Raw genomic sequence first — 20645 nt, forward strand, 5'->3', positions numbered from 1 at the left:
TACCGTGAGTCAGATTTGAACTAGGGTCAAATTAACTTAATGCATCATAATACAAGATTATCCATGTGGAATTTTATCAAATTTATGGCTACTTTTAGTAATGAGCCACATCAGCATTAGCATCGATACGTTTCAATTTATGGCTTAGAATCCAATTTCCATACAAAAGTAGTAAAGAAAGACAGATACTTGGCAAATGTGAAATACAATGAGCAAAGTTTGAAACAATTAGGCTTCAACAAGTTTTCCAAAAAAGGCTGCATATGAAGTAGTAATTACACAATAGAACTTTTCGCAACCCTCTTTTCATAACTGGAATTATGATAACCTTGAGGATGAAATTTATGACTAAAATTATAAAATTTATTGTACAAAGGTAGACAATTATCGACATAAACTTCTCAAAAGGAGGTAATATCAGAAAAAAGAAGAAGTCAGATTAGTTTTGCAAGGTTCACTGGGATTTCACATTTGATTTTCCGGCTCGAGTGAAGCAAATGCTCATTTATGAAGGGTAAATACCCCAACACCACCCAAACAAAAAGAGTGCATCATTTTCGAAGTCATGGCTGCAATTGCTGAGTGCCTAAAAGTAGCTAGCAAGGCTATTGGAAGAATGCTGCTAAAGGCCTGTGAAGCGGTTTTTTTGCTAGAACCTAAACAGTTTCTCTATTACCAGCAATATCCTAGAAAGCTGTTGCAGAAACAGCTTCAGAAAATATACTGGATTTAAATGGCTGCACACAGTTTGGAGCCATGAGAAGAGAAGAGGATGACTATCCTCTTCTCGAAGAGGATTTTTTTTATCCTCTATCCTCTATCCTCTTCTCAAGAGAAGAGGATTTTTTTTACTAGGTGTATGGATTAAAAAAAAAAAAAAAATTGGCTACTATCTTTTAATTTTTGTCGAAATAGAGGGCTATGGATGAACCTCACTGGCAGGAGAAATAAAAGCTTCGGTTCAAACATTCTATCATAATCAATTACTGCAGTGGTTGATGATATTGAAATTTTAAATATCTTCTGGGCTCCATTGATCATTCAAAAAGCTATGTCACAATTTGTGTGCATAAATAAAAACTGATAATAATGGAAAAGTGAAGAGCAACGTCAGGAAAGCTCACAGAAATTTGTTTGAAAAGAAGCCTGACATTTATGAGGGAACAACAGTTTTTAAAAGGACAAACTGTAATGTAACTTAAAAAAAAGATCATGAGATTTTAGAATGGTGTAAGTTGAATGGCCATGATATTTCGTAAGTGCAAATATATGCCACTAAAAATACCTTTCTAGTGTCCATGAGTCCAAAACTGAAAGGTCCATAGTAAAACTTACTCCCATCCTCAGCAAGTCCATCTCTCTTAGCTACTAATTTCTTTCTTACTCAAGAGTTAATTTCTCTTCATTTTACGCAAAATACTAAAATGAAGATCAATATATCACTTCGAACATAGAATTATTTCGTTTCAAGTTTCCAAACCTGAAATCTATGAGCCTACTGACTAAGTTTACTAATTTTCATTCCATTTCAAACTAAGAAGGGAATTCGCACAATAAAATTATCATATCATTGTTTCACAACTGAACAAACTTTAACAGGCTATCTTAAAAACTGAATGATATTTAGAAGAATAAAATTTATAAGGACAGACAACGGTGGAGAAGGAAACCTTAGATTCATTACTTGAATAGATGTCTTGTTATATAGAAAAAAGCATTACATTACCCGAGCAGGTGTACAACCGCCAAGCATCTAACAAGAATGAGGGAAACAACGTAAACAGTCACTCAGTTTAGAGAACTAGAGTAATAAGCGGTTAGGAAACTTTGAACCCTTGGGATATTTTGCTGGTGACATGGAAGAAAACCCGCAATGAACTCGCAAAATCTTCAAACACCTTCAAAAACATCATGATTAGAAAACACTTAAATCATCTTCAATTTCAAACACGTATGGCGCCTTTGCTGAAAAATCACAATGAGCTCTCAAAAACTTCCAACACTTCAGATACCTTCAGAACCTTCATAGTTCAAACACACTTCGAACACCTTCGAAAACTTCAAACACCTTAGCATGCCTTTGGTGGTGGTGTGGAAGGCATGACATGGCATGGAAACCGCAATGGGCTCGCAAAAACTTGAAAGACCTTCGAAAATTTCACATTTCAAGCACACTTTAAACCCCTTCAAACGCCTTAACAAAAACTTCAAACGCCTTAGCAAACCTTTGCTGGTAGCCTGGACGAATAATCACAAAGAGTTCGCATGAACTTCAAACACCTTCAGAAACTTCACGCTTCAAATAGCTTCAAAACTTAAAACACCTTAAGAATCGACGAGAAAACGCAATGAGCTCATGAAAATTTCAAATTGTTCAAACACCTTCAAAAACTTTAAGTTTGAAACACACCTGAAACAGCTTTATAAATTTCAAATACGTTAGGAAACCTTTGGCGGTGGATGAAATAAAAACCACAATAAGCTCGCAATAACAAATGCTGTCTGTAGTCTATTTTTTCAAGTTACAAGCTCAATATGGGTTTTAATTTCAAAACAAAACATAAAAATACACTTGACATAATTCCTTGTGAATTGATGCACGTTTGGGCCCGTAATAATTGCACACTCTATATACAGCGGGATCTCCTGTCTTCTGTAATTTCCATCCCGAATCGCCATCAATCATCAATCAATTTAATACAACCTATCTTCCGCTCACACTCTTTGAAGTATCAAACTAAAAATATAATAAATTAAAGAATTTTGACATCATAATGAAACAAATAAATATACAAAATAAATTTTTAATCCTTTAGATCTTTTTTACATTCTTTTTAATGGAGCTGAGAGACCTACATGATTTCACCTTTTGCAGAAGTGCATTCCACTCCCTAGCACATGCAATTCTTGGAAATAATTTTGACTTAGCCGTCAGTAACAGGGGTAAATGTCTCAAAATGATTGTGTATTTTAACTGTGGATTTGTGAAGTTAATGTGAATACACAACAACTTGCTTGCAAAAGCAAAAGAACTTATCGGGCGACAGGCTCTGTGTGATGTTTTACGGTGTGATCTACCTTGTGACAATTCGCACATTGAATTTGTTTTTCTCTGTATGTCTGTGTGCCCTAACAGACAGTTAGGACACAGTGTCCTAACACACAGTTTTCCCTATTTTAGGGAGTTGTCCATCAAATGTGAAGTGTTGTCTTACTTGTTTCAGTACTATTTTACAAACAACAAAAGGCAAAACAGTGACAAGCTATTCCAAGACAGAAGAAAATCTGTCTAAATGGACTTTTCAGCTCTGAAATTCAACCCCTCCTCCTTTCCTAATCAATACCCTGTATGTATTTTCACACAAGAGATGTTTGTTTATTTTGTTTGTTTTGCCATAATTGTTTTGCTTATAAAACGTTAAACATGAAAATAATGAGAACATAACACGCTTATGTATATTTCCAAAGCAATCATTCTTTCCTTGTGCATAGCTTTGATACAATAATATGCCAAATCCTTTCATCATTCTCTGGATTCGGAGATTTGTTATGTCAATCCTTTCTTCCTTGAAATGACTTTTAGAAAAAGCCATTCCATAAGAATGAGAGACTTCAATTTTCAATTTAGGATTTTGATGCAATGGTCAATTGGGACTGTTCTATTTGAAGTTAGGACACTTGCATAGGAGTTTTCTTATTTTCTTCTTAGGCCTTTTTTTATTTTTTGGTTCGTCTTCCTTATTTAAATGATGGGAGAGGAGACGTTTAATGAGGTTTTTTTGCTTTTTTTTCTGTTTCTCTTTACTAGTGTTCACCTCAGGCGGCTTGGTGCGGCGGTGAGTTGATAGTAGTAGTAGTAGTAGTAACAGTAGTAGTAATAATAAACTAAATTATATTTCAAAAACAAAAAAAAACTCAATAAAACAATCACAAGCCCCCAACAAAGGCTCCATGGTCTGTAAAAGAGGGAAATCGCGAAACAAAACATTCAAATATTAAATTATTTATCATTTAAACACATAAAGTGCCAAGAAAGACCTACTCACAAAAATAGAGAGTAGAAAAAAAGAATCCTTACTACATTTATTAAAATACAGAAATTACATTTATTAATGCATGCAAGGGGGTTTTTCGTTTTAATTCTAACGATTGACTATTCAAAACCCTGGAAATGCATTTTCCGAGGTTTTCTAAAGCTACAAGGATATTTCACACTATCACTGGATTTATGATCTTACCTTCGTCCAAGGACTAGCAATTGATTGTCCAGCCTTAGAGTAAGAGTTACCATCTCTGAAGAGATTTCTAGAGAATCAGAGTCTCTATGACACTGAATAATGAAAAAAGGGTGGCTCCCGTCTGGTTCTTTCTCTGTCTGTTTATTTGGGACGTCCCAGTAATGTCCTTAGGAGTTAGCGTGGCACCTTTAAAATTGTCAAACCAGTAAGCTTTTTCATTGAATTATAATCCCAGTGAAGTTAGTTAGATTTCGCAATATTTCAAAGGATTATAGTTTCTGACCTATATATGAAACCTTTGCTTAGTCTTTTAAACTAGTTTCTGGACATTTACATAAGTTTTTACGGCTTATGATTTACTGATACGATTAATCGAAGCAATTTGGTTTCATAAGTGGAATAAGGGATTACGATTTATGGACTATATTACTGTAAGTGAAAATGATTGATCCTGGAATTTGGGCGAAAGATAAACTTTTTTATAATCCAGTGTTGAATTTCATACAGAAAAATCTCGAACAAGGGATTTCCCACGATTCGATTAAAGATCATGCTTTGGATTTTTTTTTTCGGCTACTGATGTGTTAGATGCGAGAAAGCTTTTCCTCCAGAAAGCGTTTCCAAGGGAAGTTCCACCCAGGCGAGTTGGTAACAACGCCCAACAAAATAGTATTGCCGATATTACTACGGCGTTTAAAAGATGTGACTCTGAAGATATAGATGTGCCGGACTTCGTGATAAGGAACGCTAGTAAAATCCCGATAATTCCCGCATCGGCATATTCCATGCTTAGTAGTAAGGTAAACCCCTGTTTTAATGAATTACGCGCTTTGTCAGAAAAGCTTCAAACCCAGCCGTCTTCCCCCCCCCCGCCGCTCCCCCTTTAGTTGAAGATAAACCTACATATGCAGTAATTGTGAAAAATGTTCCTACTGATTTAAGTTATCCTGGTTTGCGAAAAGATAAATTGAATACGCTTGAAGGTCATGCAGGGATTTTAAGTTTAAAACCTGATCATCAGAATAAAAAGTGGATTGTAGTTACTCAAGATAGGCAGTCAGCCATATTCTTTGCTGCCTCAGCCTTTAAGAGCCTACCTAATGTTCAAATCAAGGTCCTTGACAAAAAAACACTTGGTATTGTTTGGGGTATCCCTGAAAATGTATCAGAATCCTCTCTAAAGGAAAGCATACCGGGATTATTACGTGCTATAAAAATAGGACATTCAAATTGTTTTCGTTTGGAATTTCTGGATCAGTTAGCACTGAAAAATGCAATTAACCATGGTCTCTGACTTGGATATGAACTTTTTCGTGTTGAAATCTACCAAGAATTACCGCGTCGTTGTTTCCGGTGCCAAGGGGTAGATCACACTATTGCTAGATACCCACGTTCTCCTGATTTACCAAAATGTTCTCGCTGTGCTGGGGCTCACGAAAACACCACGGACAACCCTTGCTCAGTTGCTCCTAAGAGCGCCAATTGCGGAGGAAATCATGTTTCTTATAGTTTAAAATGCTCGGTACTGAGAAATGCGCTTGCCAAGACAACATGATGACTTCTCCTACAGCCTTAAGTTTTGTTTCTCTGAACATTTATGGTACTAAAGATAAAGATCTGCAAATTGACGAGCTGCTAAATTTTGATGTTGTATTCCTACAGGAGTATCTACTTTCCAAAGTTAATATGAACAGTTTAAGGCGGTCTGCTACACATGATATATTTATTTGAGAAGCAAAAAAGACCCGCGGTTGCCTTCCGGCAGCACCGCTATCTTCATTTGGTCGGGATATCAGCCTGTGCAAATTTATTCTGATGGTAATATTTTAGGAATCCAGCGTAATAACATGGCTTTTGCAAATGTGTATCTCCCATGCAATTATCGAAATACTCAGTCATTTACTGCTTTTGCTGAAGCTTGCCATAAACTGAAATCTCTTTTCATAAATTTTGCAGATACAAATGTTGATTGGATCTTAGCCGGGGATATGAATGCTGACATATTGACCTCATCTGATCGATCTGAACTCCTGCTAGATTCTCTGCCAAGTGTCTATCATGTCGCTGCTAAGAACCTGGCTTATGCTTAAATTCATAATAGAGGCTCCGTTAAATCCAAACTCAACCATATTATTGTGTCTAAGTCCAGCCTAATTAAATCCAAGGTGTTTGTTGATGAAGATAAAATCCGTCATGACTTTCTCCCTATTTCGTGCCTAATTGAGCATCCTGATATTCAAGCCCACTTTAAGGGTCCCCATTCAAAATAGTAACAAAAACCCAATTGGAATCGTATAAACGTTGAGATGTATATTACTACTTTATGCACTCTACTCTCAACTATTAAAGTCCCGTTTCACTTGCTCCAGACTTCAATAGAGTGCCCTGATTCTAAGGAAGACCTAAATTCTTATTATTACCGGATAGGGGCATGTCTAAAGTCGGCCACAAAAGTTGCAGTTCCGATTGAGCACGTGCGTTCTGGGTCTCGCAAACCCCTGTGGAATATACATCCGGAAGTGGAAAAAGTAAAGAACCGCGCAAAGTTTTGGTTGCGATTGTGGAACACTTGCGATTGACCTTCCTCCGGTGCTGTGTTTATAGTAAAGCAAAAAACAAAAAAAGAATACATATCTTGCTTACGTATTGCAAGGCTAAACGCGTGGGACACTCCAAATAGTAAAATGACTTGGAATAGAGTTATCAATAGCAGTAAGTGTTCTCCCCCATCTCAGTCAATATTAAACCTTATGAATTTTGTGCGCCATTATATTGACATATTTTCCGTATTTAATCAGTGTGTTCAGAAACATTTTTCTAATTTACTTAGCTCGGTCCTGCCAGTGTCTGTTTGTCAATATAGAGTCCCTGCGATAATTATGAGTGGTTTACATTGGGCGCTGAAGAAAGTAAAAAGATCAGATTCTCCTGATTGTGTAGGAATTTTGCTTATGATTGCCCATTATTGTTGAACCACCTGCAGTTATTATTCCAGATTTGTATAGCTCAATCTCTGGTTCCTGATAGTTTTCTTTCCGGTAGTGTCACGCCTATACTTAAACACGGTAAAGATCCAGATTCATGCTCGAATTATAGACGGATTACTGTATCTTGCTTTATGAGTAAGATTTTTGAGTATGTTCTTTTGCCTGAAATAACTTCTAAGTGCGATTTTTCGTCTTTTCAACTAGGTTTTTAGAAGAGGGGTTGGTTGCCCCCAGGCGCATCATGTGCTCAGCCGGTTGTTAAAGGAAGCTTTTGCCCAGAAGCGTTCATTGTATTGCTGCACAGTAGACATTTCCGGGGCTTTTGATAATGTTGTTCACGCCCAGGCCTTGCATTCCCTTGCTTTTTCTGGAGTCAATTATTCAGTTATTTCTACATTGCAATATTGGTATGATAATTCTTATGTGCGTATTAAGTGGCTGTCAAATATTTCTGATTCGGTAGCTGTTAGGAAAGGCGTTAGACAGGGAGGAGTTTTATCTCCTTATATATTTAAATGGGTCCTTGCTACTTGTTTAAAACATCCATCTCCTACTGTGTTTTTTCGTGATATTGGTTTAAGTTATATTGCATACGCCGACGATGTTGTTTTAGTTAGTTTTTCTCGTTGAGGGCTGGCTCAGAACTTCTGTAAGCTGTCTTCTCTACTTAGTGATATTGGCCTATCTGTTAATATGGGAAAGTCTGAGTTTATGTGCTTTAATAGTAGAACTTCTGTATATCCATTAAACCTCGGTTCGATTTCATTACCTTGTTTGGATAAAGTCAAGTGGCTTGGTATATCGTTTTGCCCGTCCATTTACGAAACTTGCTCCGAGTTGGTTACTAATGCATTAAAAAATATTCGTGTGTCATATGGTAAGATATCTCCAAATAGAGGGCGTCATAATCATAAGGGCCTGGCTCGGCTTTATAATAGTTTTTGCTCTCCAGGTGTATATCTTCTATCTGGTTTCCACCTCTTACTGAGGAAAAAAGATTTACGGAGACTTAGAAGTGGTTATTTTAGATATTGTAAATATCTGATGTATTTACCCGGGCGTTTTAAAAATAGAAATATTGTATCCCGTTATGATGTCATTGATGCTTGCGCGCGACTGGCCAGTGTGTCTTCTAATATGATTATGAATACTAGTAATGTTGTTTCTGTCACTGACCAATTAGTTTGTTTTTTTCATCATGTTATCGGTTAATTTGTACTTTTTTGTTGTTGTTTGATTTTGTAATGATGCTGTTATTTTTTCTTTTATATTTTCCATTACTCCGCAGTGTCATTTATAATGTTCATATGTGGGTCATAAATAAATTATTATTATTATTATTATATTTGACATTATAGGGGATATCTATTTCTTCTTAAAAACGCGCACAAAACGGATAAAATCTTCGACTGCTCATCCACGTGGTCGGACTATCGGTTTTGTCGTTTATCAAGTAATATAGTCAATCAAGTAATATTTTTTTCATCTCCTGAACAGGAAATGATACTTCTCGAATGATAATCCTGAGGATAAAAAAAAATATATTGTAAAATAATATGATCCGAAATATAGTCAAAGATTTTTACCTAAAGGGGGCGTTACATTCTTATTGGGGAACAACTAAAAAATTACCTAATTATAAGAAATACATAAAAACTCTTGAAAATGGTAACTATCTTGAGATATCAGGTGCCTCAGGCCAAAAGCCCCTCAACGCTTTTTTTCTATGTGACTGTCATTAATAATCACAATATGTTATTTCTAAAATATGTCTCCTTTGAAATTCCCTCATCATTAATGCAAGAAAGCTTCTGTTATTTATTCAAATGCTTCTTATTCATAAAGGCTCGAAAACTTATCTAACCACTCTATTTCTTGAATCTTAAACATCTTTTCTTCCTCGAAGAAAAATCGAAAAAGATGCCAAAATTTTCTCACGTATCGAACGAATGTAATTGAATTACTAGAATTTTCACGGGGCTCTTATTCACGAATTCCTTTGGTTCCAAATACCTGGAAATAATTTTCAAGGGAATTCACGTCTTCAGCTCAAACATTAAAGTTGGTATCAAGTTTTTAATCCATCCTTTGCATAGGTTTGGGCTCATCTCTAAAGCAACCTAGCCCTTAAAGCGTACCTATTTACGGAATTATGAGAACAAAGATTAGAAACAGTTTTCTCACATAAGCAACTGCTTTAAACCTATTTCGCAGTGCCATTCCTCGGCAGCTACTTAACGTAAGAATGTAAAATGATCTGTGGTCTACAAATAATCCATAAATCAGAATCAAGTGTACATTCTTACAAATCTTAAGCAAACCAGTGGCATACAATTGAGACATAGGCATTATGGTTCTTTCACACCATGTCGTAGAACTTTTACATTTGCATGCTTAAGACGTTACGATACGTTATATGATCTTAGGGAGCAAATTTTGTCAGTAACATAGGCAGGGCAGTGCCAAAAAGACTCAAGCTCTATGTTTAATTTTCGGTTATGTAAGGTTTATGTTACACTACGGAAAAGTTAACACAGTAGCATGGGCGCCCATAAGCTGAATTCCAGGGGGGGGGGGCAAATCGCATCTAATTGGCATTTTTAATGCTATATAATAAAAATCTCATAACAAAAATATAAAAATAAGGCAGTATCATTCAGCCAGGGGGGGGGGGCGGGAGTCCCCCCAGCCCCCCCCAATGGGCGCCCATGCACAGTAGCAACAAAATGGAATTCCTGCCAGGACGATTAATAGATTTTGAAAACAAATTTATCAGCTTTTCCTGGAAAGCCTTCCATGCTTAATCAGAGCTTGACTCACCATCTACTTTCCGTATTTTCAATTTTTGAATAGTTTGATTATGATGATTTTAGACGATAATTATGACGGCTTCATAGATTATTGCTCTACATTAGTGTGAAAAGACTTACTTAGGTGTGAAAGTTATACTTAAATTAACGTAACTTAACCAATTAGCATAACAAATTACATACGTAGTGTAAAAGCCACTTAAGATAGCTTAGCAATTCTCCATAAGTTCGAGTGGACTAACCTACTTTGTATTTTAATATAGACGAATGGCAAAAATATGTTTCTAGGGAATTTGAGATGACAAATATTGGCTTGAAAATCCTGCTCAATTGTCTACAAAGTTGCGATAACACCCCTCTGCTATGTTTTTCATATCACTCCCTTGTCTATACATTGTCCATACATAGTTTTACTGTTGGCTAAGGAGTTTTTTCGACGATCTACTTGATAAGAAAATATTCTTAATTTAAAAATATGATTTTATATTGTTATAAATGCTTATCTTATATTTTTATGCACTTTTATTTACCTCCGTCTATTTTTATCTGATCTTGTAATCAATAATTTACCAAATTTTCTTGGCCAGGTTGAGTTAAAATCTTGCTTGTACATCGATTTTGATGGAAATGCACTAATCAGTTCTAATCAATTAATTCATTATTTTTATCAACTTTAATTGATTATCAACGCCATCTAATACCTTTGTACTTCAACTCTTCAGATTTTCTCTTGCTTTAACTTAACTGTACAGTAAATACTGTAAGTACGAGGGAAAAAAAGTGATAACAAGATATACAAAATAAGAAAATAAAAAAATAAAAACTTTTTAAAATAGATGGTTTTCCTCGGAAAAGAACACAAATTAAAAGATAAAAATGAAAGAGTGCGGCGCTCATGACTGTCATAAATATTGTAAGTGCGAAGGGGGAAAATTACTTACAAGATTTACCAAAGACTTAAAGGGTAAAACAAAAGTGATTATAAAACCACTTTAAAACATATTATTATTGGTAAGCACTCTAAAAAGTTAGAAACAAAAACTGCATAAAAAATACTTTTTACAGTAGACAGTTTTACTCGGATGATAATGAATAATAAAATAAAAGCGTACGGTGCTCATGGCACAAAAACATTTTAGCGCTTCTTAATAATCAAAGTGGTGCTTGATACTCACGTTCATAGATATGATAATTTATTGGGTATTTTATTGCATTTGGAATTTTGTTGATTTTTTTTTTAAGTTTTTAATTTATTGAATTTTAACTAATAGCTTTGCATTTTTGATATATATTATTAATTCAATATGCCATCAAGATGTTCTCATGAAAATTGGACTGAGTTACTAAGAAGTTTCTAAGCTTACGGTGCCCAAGGCATAAGAACTTGCCAGAACGTCTTAATGATCATAGTGATGCTTTATAGTCGCACTCAAAAATATGGTAATTTATGCGGTATTTTTTTTGCATTTAGACTTATTTGAATTTTTTTTTCAAGTTTTTCATTTATTGAATTTTGATTAATAACTTTGCATTTTTAATACAGATACTTAATTCAATATGCCATTAAAATGTTCTCATGAAAATTGGATGGAGTTACTCAGAACTTTCTAAACTTATGGTGCCCATGGTACAAGAACTTGTCAGCATGTCTTAATGATCATAGTGATGCTTTATATTTGCTCTCAAAGATACGTTAATTTATACGATATTTTTGGGCATCTGGAGTTATTTGAATTTGTTTCCAGTAATAGCTTTGCATTTTTAATATAGATACTTAATTCAATATGTCATCAAAACGTTCTTATGTAAGTGGGACGGGTTACTCAGAAAATTGTAAGCTTAAGGGGCCATCGCATAAAAACTTGTTATCACCTCTTAATGATCATAGTGATGCTTTATTTCGCATTCGAAAACACGGTAATTATGCGCTGTTTTGCATTTGGAGGCTTATGAATTTTTTTTAAGTTTCTCATTTATTGAAATTTAATTTATGGCTTTGCGTTTTTAATATAAAGTTTTAATCCAATATGCCATTAAAATGCATGACACTGAAAAAAAGGAATATTTATTTCATGTTGAAACGCTTACACAGTTCATTTTTTTCAGCGAAATTTTTACTTCGTTCGCAGTGCAGTCAGAAGGTTCATTTTGGAAGACCTGCCAACTGGAACTGAGCTTGGGCTTGTCATTTTTGACAGCCTAGCAATTAATCTTACTGACGGTACAGTTTCTCTTGACAATGATGATATTCGTAAGCACTTGTTTGGTGACATCCCAGAGGAGGCAAGTCAGCTCGACTCAAAATGTCTAACTTGTGCGATTAACAAGGCAATTGAGGTAAGATAAAAGCTTCTTTTTTCGTGTATTTTTCATGTTTTTACTCTATTTATCAACAAGAAATCAATATTTTTAAAAGCCTAGTTTACATTCAAGGGTATCAAACAGTTCGTGGTAACGAACTGTAATTAAGGAGCGACCCGGCTCAATGGCAACCGAAACTCTAAAAAACGGAATTTTGATACCAATAGATACATCAAAAGAAACAAATTTTAATGCTGATTTCAAATATATAAGTTTCATCAAGTTTAATCTTACCCATCAAAAGTTACGCTCCTGAGAAAATTTGGCTGATTTTCGAAAAAAAGGGAGAAAGACCCCCTAAAAGTTATAGAACCTTAATGAAAATCACACCATGACATTCAGCGTATCAGAGAACCCTATTGTAGAGGTTTCAAACACCTATCTACAGAAATGTGGAATTCTCCATTTTTTGCCAGAATGCGTGCCAGATGCGTGTTTATTTGTTTTTTGTTTCTTGTTTTGTTTTTTTTTATTTTCCCCAGGGGTAATCGTATTGACTCAGTGGTCCTAGAATATCGTAGGAGGGCTCATTAGAACGGAAATTAGATTTCCGGGTGTCATTTTAAAGTGACCAAAAAAAATGAAGAATAGTCTGGCCCCTTCCCACAGTAATTTTTTCTCAAAGTCAGTCAGTTAAAATTTCGATAAAACCATTTTGTCCACCATGAACGGACATTCTATCTCTATGTAAATTGGAATGCCTAAATCCCCCAGAGTTCTTGAAGGAAGGGATTCAATTTATGAACTTTGCCCATTGCTTAATTATTGTATTGGTTATTGGGAAGTATACAGACATTTTCAGGAAGGATTTTTTTCTGGCGGGGGGGGCTGGAGGACGGGGTTACTCGTGAGAATATTTCCGTGGAGGATGTTTCCTTGGGGTAAGGGACATTTCTATGAAGAGGGCGCCGGATTTCCAAGCATTATTTAAAAAACGATCCGAAATTAAATTAAAAAAAAAAGTTTTTTCAACTGAAAGTAAGAAGCAACATTAGAACTTAAAACGAACAGAAATTATTACGCATGTGAGGAGGTTCTCCCCCAAGTCAATACCTCGCTCTTTACGCTACAGTTTTTTTTTTAGTGCTTTCAAAAGAGCTATCTATTCTAATTAAACAGCCTTTGTGATTCAGGGGTTTGTGAATTAAAAAAATTTTAACGTTTAACGTAAAGAGCGTGGTATTGACTAAGGGGAGAACCCCATCATATACGTAATAACATTTACGTAATAAAAAACAATAAAAAAAACAAGCAATACGGCTCAATAGTAATGGAAACTTTTCAAAAGGGAATTTTGATGTAATAGATATATCAAAAGAATGGGCTTATAATGCTGATTCTAAATATATAAATTTTATTAAGTTTAGTATTACTCATCAAAGAATACGAGCCTGAGAAAATTTACCTGATTTTTCAAAGAGGGGGGAAACATCCCCTACAAGTGAAAGAATTTTAATGAAAATCACGCCGTCAGATTCAGCGTATCAAAAAACCCTATAACATAGGTTTCAAGCTCGTATCTGCAAAAATCTGCGACTTTGTATATTTTGCCAGAAGAAAAATATACGAATATAGAAGTTCGTTACGTAAGTTAATTTGTAAATTACGTCAGAACCAAATTTAGAGACAGCCATTTAGCAAAAGAAAAGTAAAATTTTTGTGCAAATTTGTTTACTTATTCAATGACGGTGAGCCAAAATAAAAGCTGCATTAACTAAAAAACGATCAGAAATAAAATAAAAAAAAACAAGTTTTTTAAACTGAAAGTAAGGAGCGACATTAAAACTTAAAACGAACAGAAATTATTCCGTATATGAAAGGGGCTGTCCCCTCCTCAACGCTTCGCTCTTAACGCTAAAGTTTGACTCTGCCCAAAACTTCATTTTTTAAAACAATAAAAAACTTTAGCGTAAAGAGCGAGACGTTGAGGAGGGGACAGCCACTTTAATATACGGAATAATTTCTGTTCGTTTTAAGTTTTAGTGTCGCTCCTTACTTTCAGTTTAAAAAACTTGTTTTTTTTTATTTTATATCTAGGAAAGACCGACTTTCGTCTCCATGTATCAATTTCTTTTTCTAATGCTTATTTTACATTAAATATAAAAAAAAACAAGTTTTTTAAATCAAAATAAGGAGCAACATTAAAACTTAAAACGGACAGAAAGTGTCATGTATATGAGGGGGGTTGCCCCCACGTCAATACCTTGCTCTTTACGCTAAAGTTCAAATTTTGTTCCAATTCTTTAAGAATGACTTCTGAGTCACAAAGACAGTTCAATTAGAATAAATAGCTCTTTTGAAAGTACTAAAAAAAACTTTAGCGTAATGAACAAGGTATTGAACAGGGGGTGATCCCCCCCTCGTATACGTAATAATTTCTATTCGTTTTAAGTTTTAACGTTTCTCCTTACTTTCAGTTAAAAAAGACTTTTTTTTTCATTCAATTTCTGATCGTTTTTTAAATAATGCTGGGAAACACGGCCTCCCCTCCATGGAAAATTACCTTACCTCATGAAAAGCCCCTCCATGGAAAGATACTCCCACGTAATCCCCCCCCCTACCTGAAAAATCCCCCTGAAAACGTCTGTATACTTCCTAATAACCAATACTAAATGTAAACAATTGGCAAAGTTCATAATTTGCAGCCCTTCCTCCGAGGACTTTGGGAGGTTAAATCCTCCTCAAAGACATAGTTATTAGGTTTTTCGACTATGTTGGACAAAATGGCTATCTAAAAGTTTTGATCGGGTGTCTTTGGTGAAAAAGTTAGCGGGGAAAGGGGGTTAGCTGCCCTCCAGTATGTTTAGTCACTTAAAAAAGGCACTAGAACTTTCGATTTCCGATCAAATGCTCTTCCGACCTTTTACGATCACTGGCTCAATATGATCACTCCTGGAAGAAAATAACTATGTAAATAACTATCTTTCTTCTGGCAAAATAATGCTTCTGGCAAAAAAAAGTTTCCACATTTTTGTACATATGAGCTTGAAGCCTTTATAGCAGGGTTCTCTGGTTTGTTGAATCTGATGGAGTGATTTTCATTAATTTCAATTGATATTTTTGAGATGTTACCCTTTTTTTCGAAAATTGGGCGAATTTTTCTCAGGCTTGTAACTTTTGAGGGGTACCATTAAATTTGATAGATTTTACATTTTCTGAATAAGCATCAAAATTCGATTCTTTTGATGTATCTATTGTTATCAAGCCTCAGCTTCTTAGAGTTTCGGTTACCATTGAGCCGTATCGCTCCTTACTTACAGTTCGTCACCAAGAATTGTTTGGAAATGATGATCGTTGGAAAGTGAGAAGGGACCATTTGATCGTTGATTCCAAGATCTGAATCAGAGATAGAACTTGCCAGAGGGTACCCTTTACCATTTCTCATATGTTATTTGAACCTATTTACTGTCCTGAAAACTTAACGTATTACTCTAAATGAAGTCTTTGTCTCTCCGTTGCTACAGCCAAAGCCTTGCTTTTGATTTACTGAAATTATAACGTACTATTCTAAACAAAGCAAATTAAGCGTGTTCACTGTCTAAACTGTGAACAGAAAGGTTGTAAGTAAATTTGTGTATTGTTTCCAGTAAAGCACATGTGATGCTTTGTTAGGACCAGAATATTAAAAGGGATGGTCCCCCCCCCCCCCTCCTAACCTGTTTTTAATGGTGGTTTTATTTGATTCATCTTTTAGCGTTGATGTTTTTTCTGGAAATGCTTTGTATAGTTATTTTAAATTCTTAATTTCGATTATTTTTTTTTAAGAGTAAAAACGATTAAACGAAATATTTGTATTAGGAACAATTCGATTGATAACAACGAGTTAAAAGTTGTATTAAAGAGATCTTATTGTTAATTTTTCGGTTTGATTATTTGTTATGTATATTTTATTTTATTTCGTTTTAATCTCTATGACATAATTAGATGAGTTTTTAAACGAGAGTGTGAAGTCTTAAATATCAATAAAGGTTCATTTTTAGGCTATTGTCTAGCCGTTTTTTTTTTTTCAAAGGGTTCTTAACACCAACTTCTGGGGCAGTATTCCCCTTCCTCATATCTGATTGTATGCTTATAAGCATATTGATTTTATGATACTTCAGTTCTTTGCAGCAATGAGGGGGGGGGGGTGTAACGCAGTTGCTCCCCCCCCCCTGTTCTGCACACTATTCTGCGCACTTGATTTTAAATCTTTCATTAAAATTGAAATAAAAGCTTAAGGGAAGGACTTATTAACTGTTAACTGGTAATTACGGTAATAACAGTAATCTTTGAAGTAGGATCTACAGAAAATATTACTTACTAAGCTACTGATTATAATCTACTAATAGCTTATGCGGAAAATTTGATTAAAAACTTAAAAACAACCCGACGTATTATTTCAATTACTGCAAATTCATATTTTTGAAACTTTTATTTAACTCTAAGTTTCGTACAGATTTTAATAATATAGATTTAGAAGAAAAAAACGCATCGTTTTAAAACAATAAAAATGAGTCAGAAACGTTTTTGTGTCAAGACTTCTTTTTCCTTGAATCTTTGTTAGTGTATTTTTGTTTTGATTTTTTTTTTGTATTCGTAATAAAGGGGAGTTCTGTTACAAATATGTCTTTAAGTGAGAAATTTCTGATATCAATGGAGAGACTTGCTCGTTGCAAGGTTTTTTACGACAGGCATATGCTTGTCCATGTTTACAATGCTTTTGCAATGCTCCAGGTTTTTACATGGACGAAAATGTTTACACGTACCCATAAAAAAATAATCTCGCCCATTATATTTTCGTTTGGCAAAGTTTCCCCTTTTAGTATCCTTGCAGTGGCGGATCCAGGGGCCGCGCTCCTCCCGCCCCCCCCCCCCCCTAACGTAGTCTAAAGTAGTAGAACTTACTTAATTAACTGCAAGTTTGCGTTAATTAAACTTGCTCCTAACGCAAGTTTATTGGTTCAACCTATTTTGCCCCCCCCCCTAAGAAAATCCTGGAACCACCCTTGTATCCCTGGGGACTAAAAATAAACGTCTTGTTTCAGAATACAGGATAACAGAGCCTTATCGCACGGCTGACCAGTGTCTCGCTTTCGTTCAGATGAACCGAATCTTGTTTATTAATTTATCTCTCAGTCTTGTCCCTAACTGATTTGCTATTGCAGCCTGTTTTGTTATTCGTTAGTTTAATGTTTTCTTTTTTTTTTAATTTTTGAGCAAGCGACAGCCCCGTTGTTACTGTTGATAATTTCTGTTCGTTTTACATTTGATTTTATTACCGATTAAAAATTGGGTTCATTTAGTTTTAAGTTCTTATTAGAACTAATTCTTCTTGTTAAGTTCGATTTCTGTCGGTCATGGAATTATCACTCTTTATTTTTCATCGAAAAATGTGTTTGGGCGTCGGAGTTTGATACAAATAAATTGAAACAGCTTATTTTGTTTAATAGTTCATCCAATCATGTTTAGTCTTATTAATTTTATGACATTCTTATTATTCTTTACAAAAATTAGGAAACTCGTATGAAAGAAGGAATTAAGGATGTTATTCTAAACTTAGAAAGAGACTACTTTTTGCGTATTTACTTTTTTCTTATTAAGGCTACATGGTTGCAGCTACTGCTGCACCCAGAATGAGGGACTGTCATTCTTTGCTTAAGGATTTTTTTTTCAATAAATTTTTGTTTTATTCATGATCATTCTTGTCCGTTCATTAAATATCACTAATATGCTGCGTTACCCTAATTATAGAAGGTTCGTAGATCCTTGAAATTGGCGGAAAGCCTGAATGGGTAACTGTGTCATTATATTTACAGACCACATAGGCACTTATTTTCGAAACAAAGCACTTATTTTTATTAAACATAAGAGCCTCGCGTATTAAGTAGCTAAGGATAATAAATTGAGGTATACAAACAATATGCAAATTTTCTTATTTATGGAGCTTCTTCCTCCCTCTTTGCCGATAAAATCCTGTGTTATAAAGGGTGTCCTACATACCAGCCAGAAAACGGTATACTTAATTGTTGAGCAACTAATTATTTAAATATTTAAACTCATATATTTCACCGATCAATTTATTTTTAATTAATAATTGTTTTCCGTTCAGTGAATATTGGAAAAATCCTTAATTGCCCAAATATTAAAATTTGTAAGACTCTCGAAGCTGGAGACAAACTTGCAGGGGGCAACAGTATTGTTATACGAGTAGTTACAACTCCCTCAAGAAGAACAGTGGTTGCAAAATCCATTTGCACTCAGAAGATTGTCAAACTATCTTTTATTGCTTTTAACGAGACATTCGAATGTTATGAAGTTCTGACTTCAAAGATAAATGGATGCTCTGAGTATCCATTTGCTAAATTTGATTACCTTTTTTGATTTTTAATAAAAATAACGCTGACAAGTCATAGTGCGTTAAGAAGCTTCGAAATGACAGACTTCACAACTCAACAATTTAATTCTTAAAATAGATGTATCATATATCCTTTCGTTATTTTACATTTTTTAAATAGTTATGCTTGTGTTTTCATTAAATATGCCTAAAAGCCTTCATTACCCTACTATGAAAACTTTTTCAGACTCTTGAATTTGGAGGAAAACTTGCAGGAGGTAATAGTGTCATTATAGTTACTACTCCCTTAAGAGGAATGGATCTCGACTCGATTGAGGTTGCAACGTCTATTGCCACTCAGAAGAATGTCAAACTATCTGTTATTGCTTTTAATGAGACATTTGAAGGACATTCAGTTCTGACTTCAAAGACAAATGGATACTTTGGTATTGTGCCGTTAAATGTCCTGCCACCTGAGCTACACTTGACGATGTTAACAAGACTTGTGGATGAACTACTGGCAGCGTTGCATCATCAGGCTACTCATCCAAATCAAGAGATTGAGATACCCATTACGGTAAGACTTAGCTTAGGCGCAATTTGACCCTGGGCAGTGGGCACTTTGGTTGGGAGAGGTTTTTCTTCTGATAGTATGCCTATGGTGTGGGGTATCAGTTGATATAAATTAAAGAGCTGTTTGATAACTTCTTATTTTTTTTGTTTTCTCACTAAATTTGATCAATTTTAGCTTGGTATTTAATTTAACCTTGGGATCTGGCCACAAGTTCACGGACGAGGTCTTTCTCTAGCTAGTTCACGTGCCCGGTATTGATTGTTTCAATTAGCTTCTTTTAAAATGTGGCTACAACTTTTTATTGTCTTTACTTTCTTGCTTAAATTTCCGAAGAATTGGCTTAAACTCAGCCCACCACACGGGACCGGGCAGCATGTTTACAAAGAAACACCACACGTGTGAAGCTTTCAGAGTTTCAACTAAAATTGTGTTTTTCTTGCACGGGCCGGTGCTGCTTGATCTCAAATCAGCTTGTGAAATTCGGAACGCAAAGGCATCTAAAGTTGGGATCACAGGCTGCTGTTTCTGGTATTCTAAAGTATTTAATAAACAAAATAGATGGCATGATTCCCTCGACTTGTTTATTTGGAGCACCCTGTACTGTTTACGAAACAACTACCAATTAAGAAAAAGTTCAAGTCTAACAGTTTTTTTTTAATTTGCTGGTGAAAGGTAGGCCCTAGAAATCTTGGTACTTGTCAGTTAGCTGGAACCCACGCGTTATATTATATACGGAAGATGCTTAAGAAACAAGTCAAACGGGTTTTTTATAACAGCGAATTGGATTGCAAACCGTGGTTTGTCATTGCGTTTACAATATTTAAACTTTTGTTTTTTGGGGTTTAGGGGAAAAAGGGTACCTAGGTTAGGATAGGTTGCGTATTTAATATATCTTATGCTTTACCCCCCCCCCCCTAACGTGCAAATATATAGCCCATTTTTTTCTAAACTACTATATTTTCATCATTCTTGTTTTATTTCATTAGCAATAAACAAACTTGACTTCTCGCATGGGTTCCAGCTAATTGACAAGTACCGAAATCTTTTCCCTGCTACTTTTGTCAGTTACAGCAACCATGGCACTTGTGGAATCAGTACCTTTTAAGAAGTGGGTCGCCAGTTTCTTTTTACTGACAATATGTTGTGTGTTTGCATTATCTTGAAGGTGGGATAAAAAGCTTCCCCATACAAACAACTATGCTTTTATAAAAATTGAAATAATCAAAGTGTATTTTCAATTTCTTGCTTTCCTATAAGTTCAAGTTTAAATTTTTATTTGAATATTCACAAATAAATAAATAAAAAAAATAATTTTACTCTGGAGAAAAGCTTATGGGGGTTTTGATGTCGCCCTAAGCTCCA

General features: G+C 34.9%; 1 protein-coding gene across 1 annotated transcript in view; it reads left to right on the plus strand.

Annotated features, from left to right (window-relative positions):
- LOC148954987 (calcium-activated chloride channel regulator 1-like) overlaps nt 1-20645 on the plus strand; it is a 228153-nt gene that overhangs the window by 169003 nt on the left and 38505 nt on the right. Inside the window, exons 7-8 of the mRNA XM_089099575.1 lie at nt 12142-12372; nt 18957-19286. Of these exons, the coding sequence (XP_088955701.1) occupies nt 12142-12372; nt 18957-19286 (561 nt within the window). The remainder of the gene's footprint in view (nt 1-12141; nt 12373-18956; nt 19287-20645) is intronic.

Source organism: Artemia sp. Qi Xiang Cuo, chromosome 2 (assembly GCF_049724085.1).
Source record: "Artemia sp. Qi Xiang Cuo chromosome 2, ASM4972408v1, whole genome shotgun sequence".
In the NCBI taxonomy this organism is placed as follows: Eukaryota; Metazoa; Arthropoda; class Branchiopoda; order Anostraca; family Artemiidae; genus Artemia; species Artemia sp. Qi Xiang Cuo.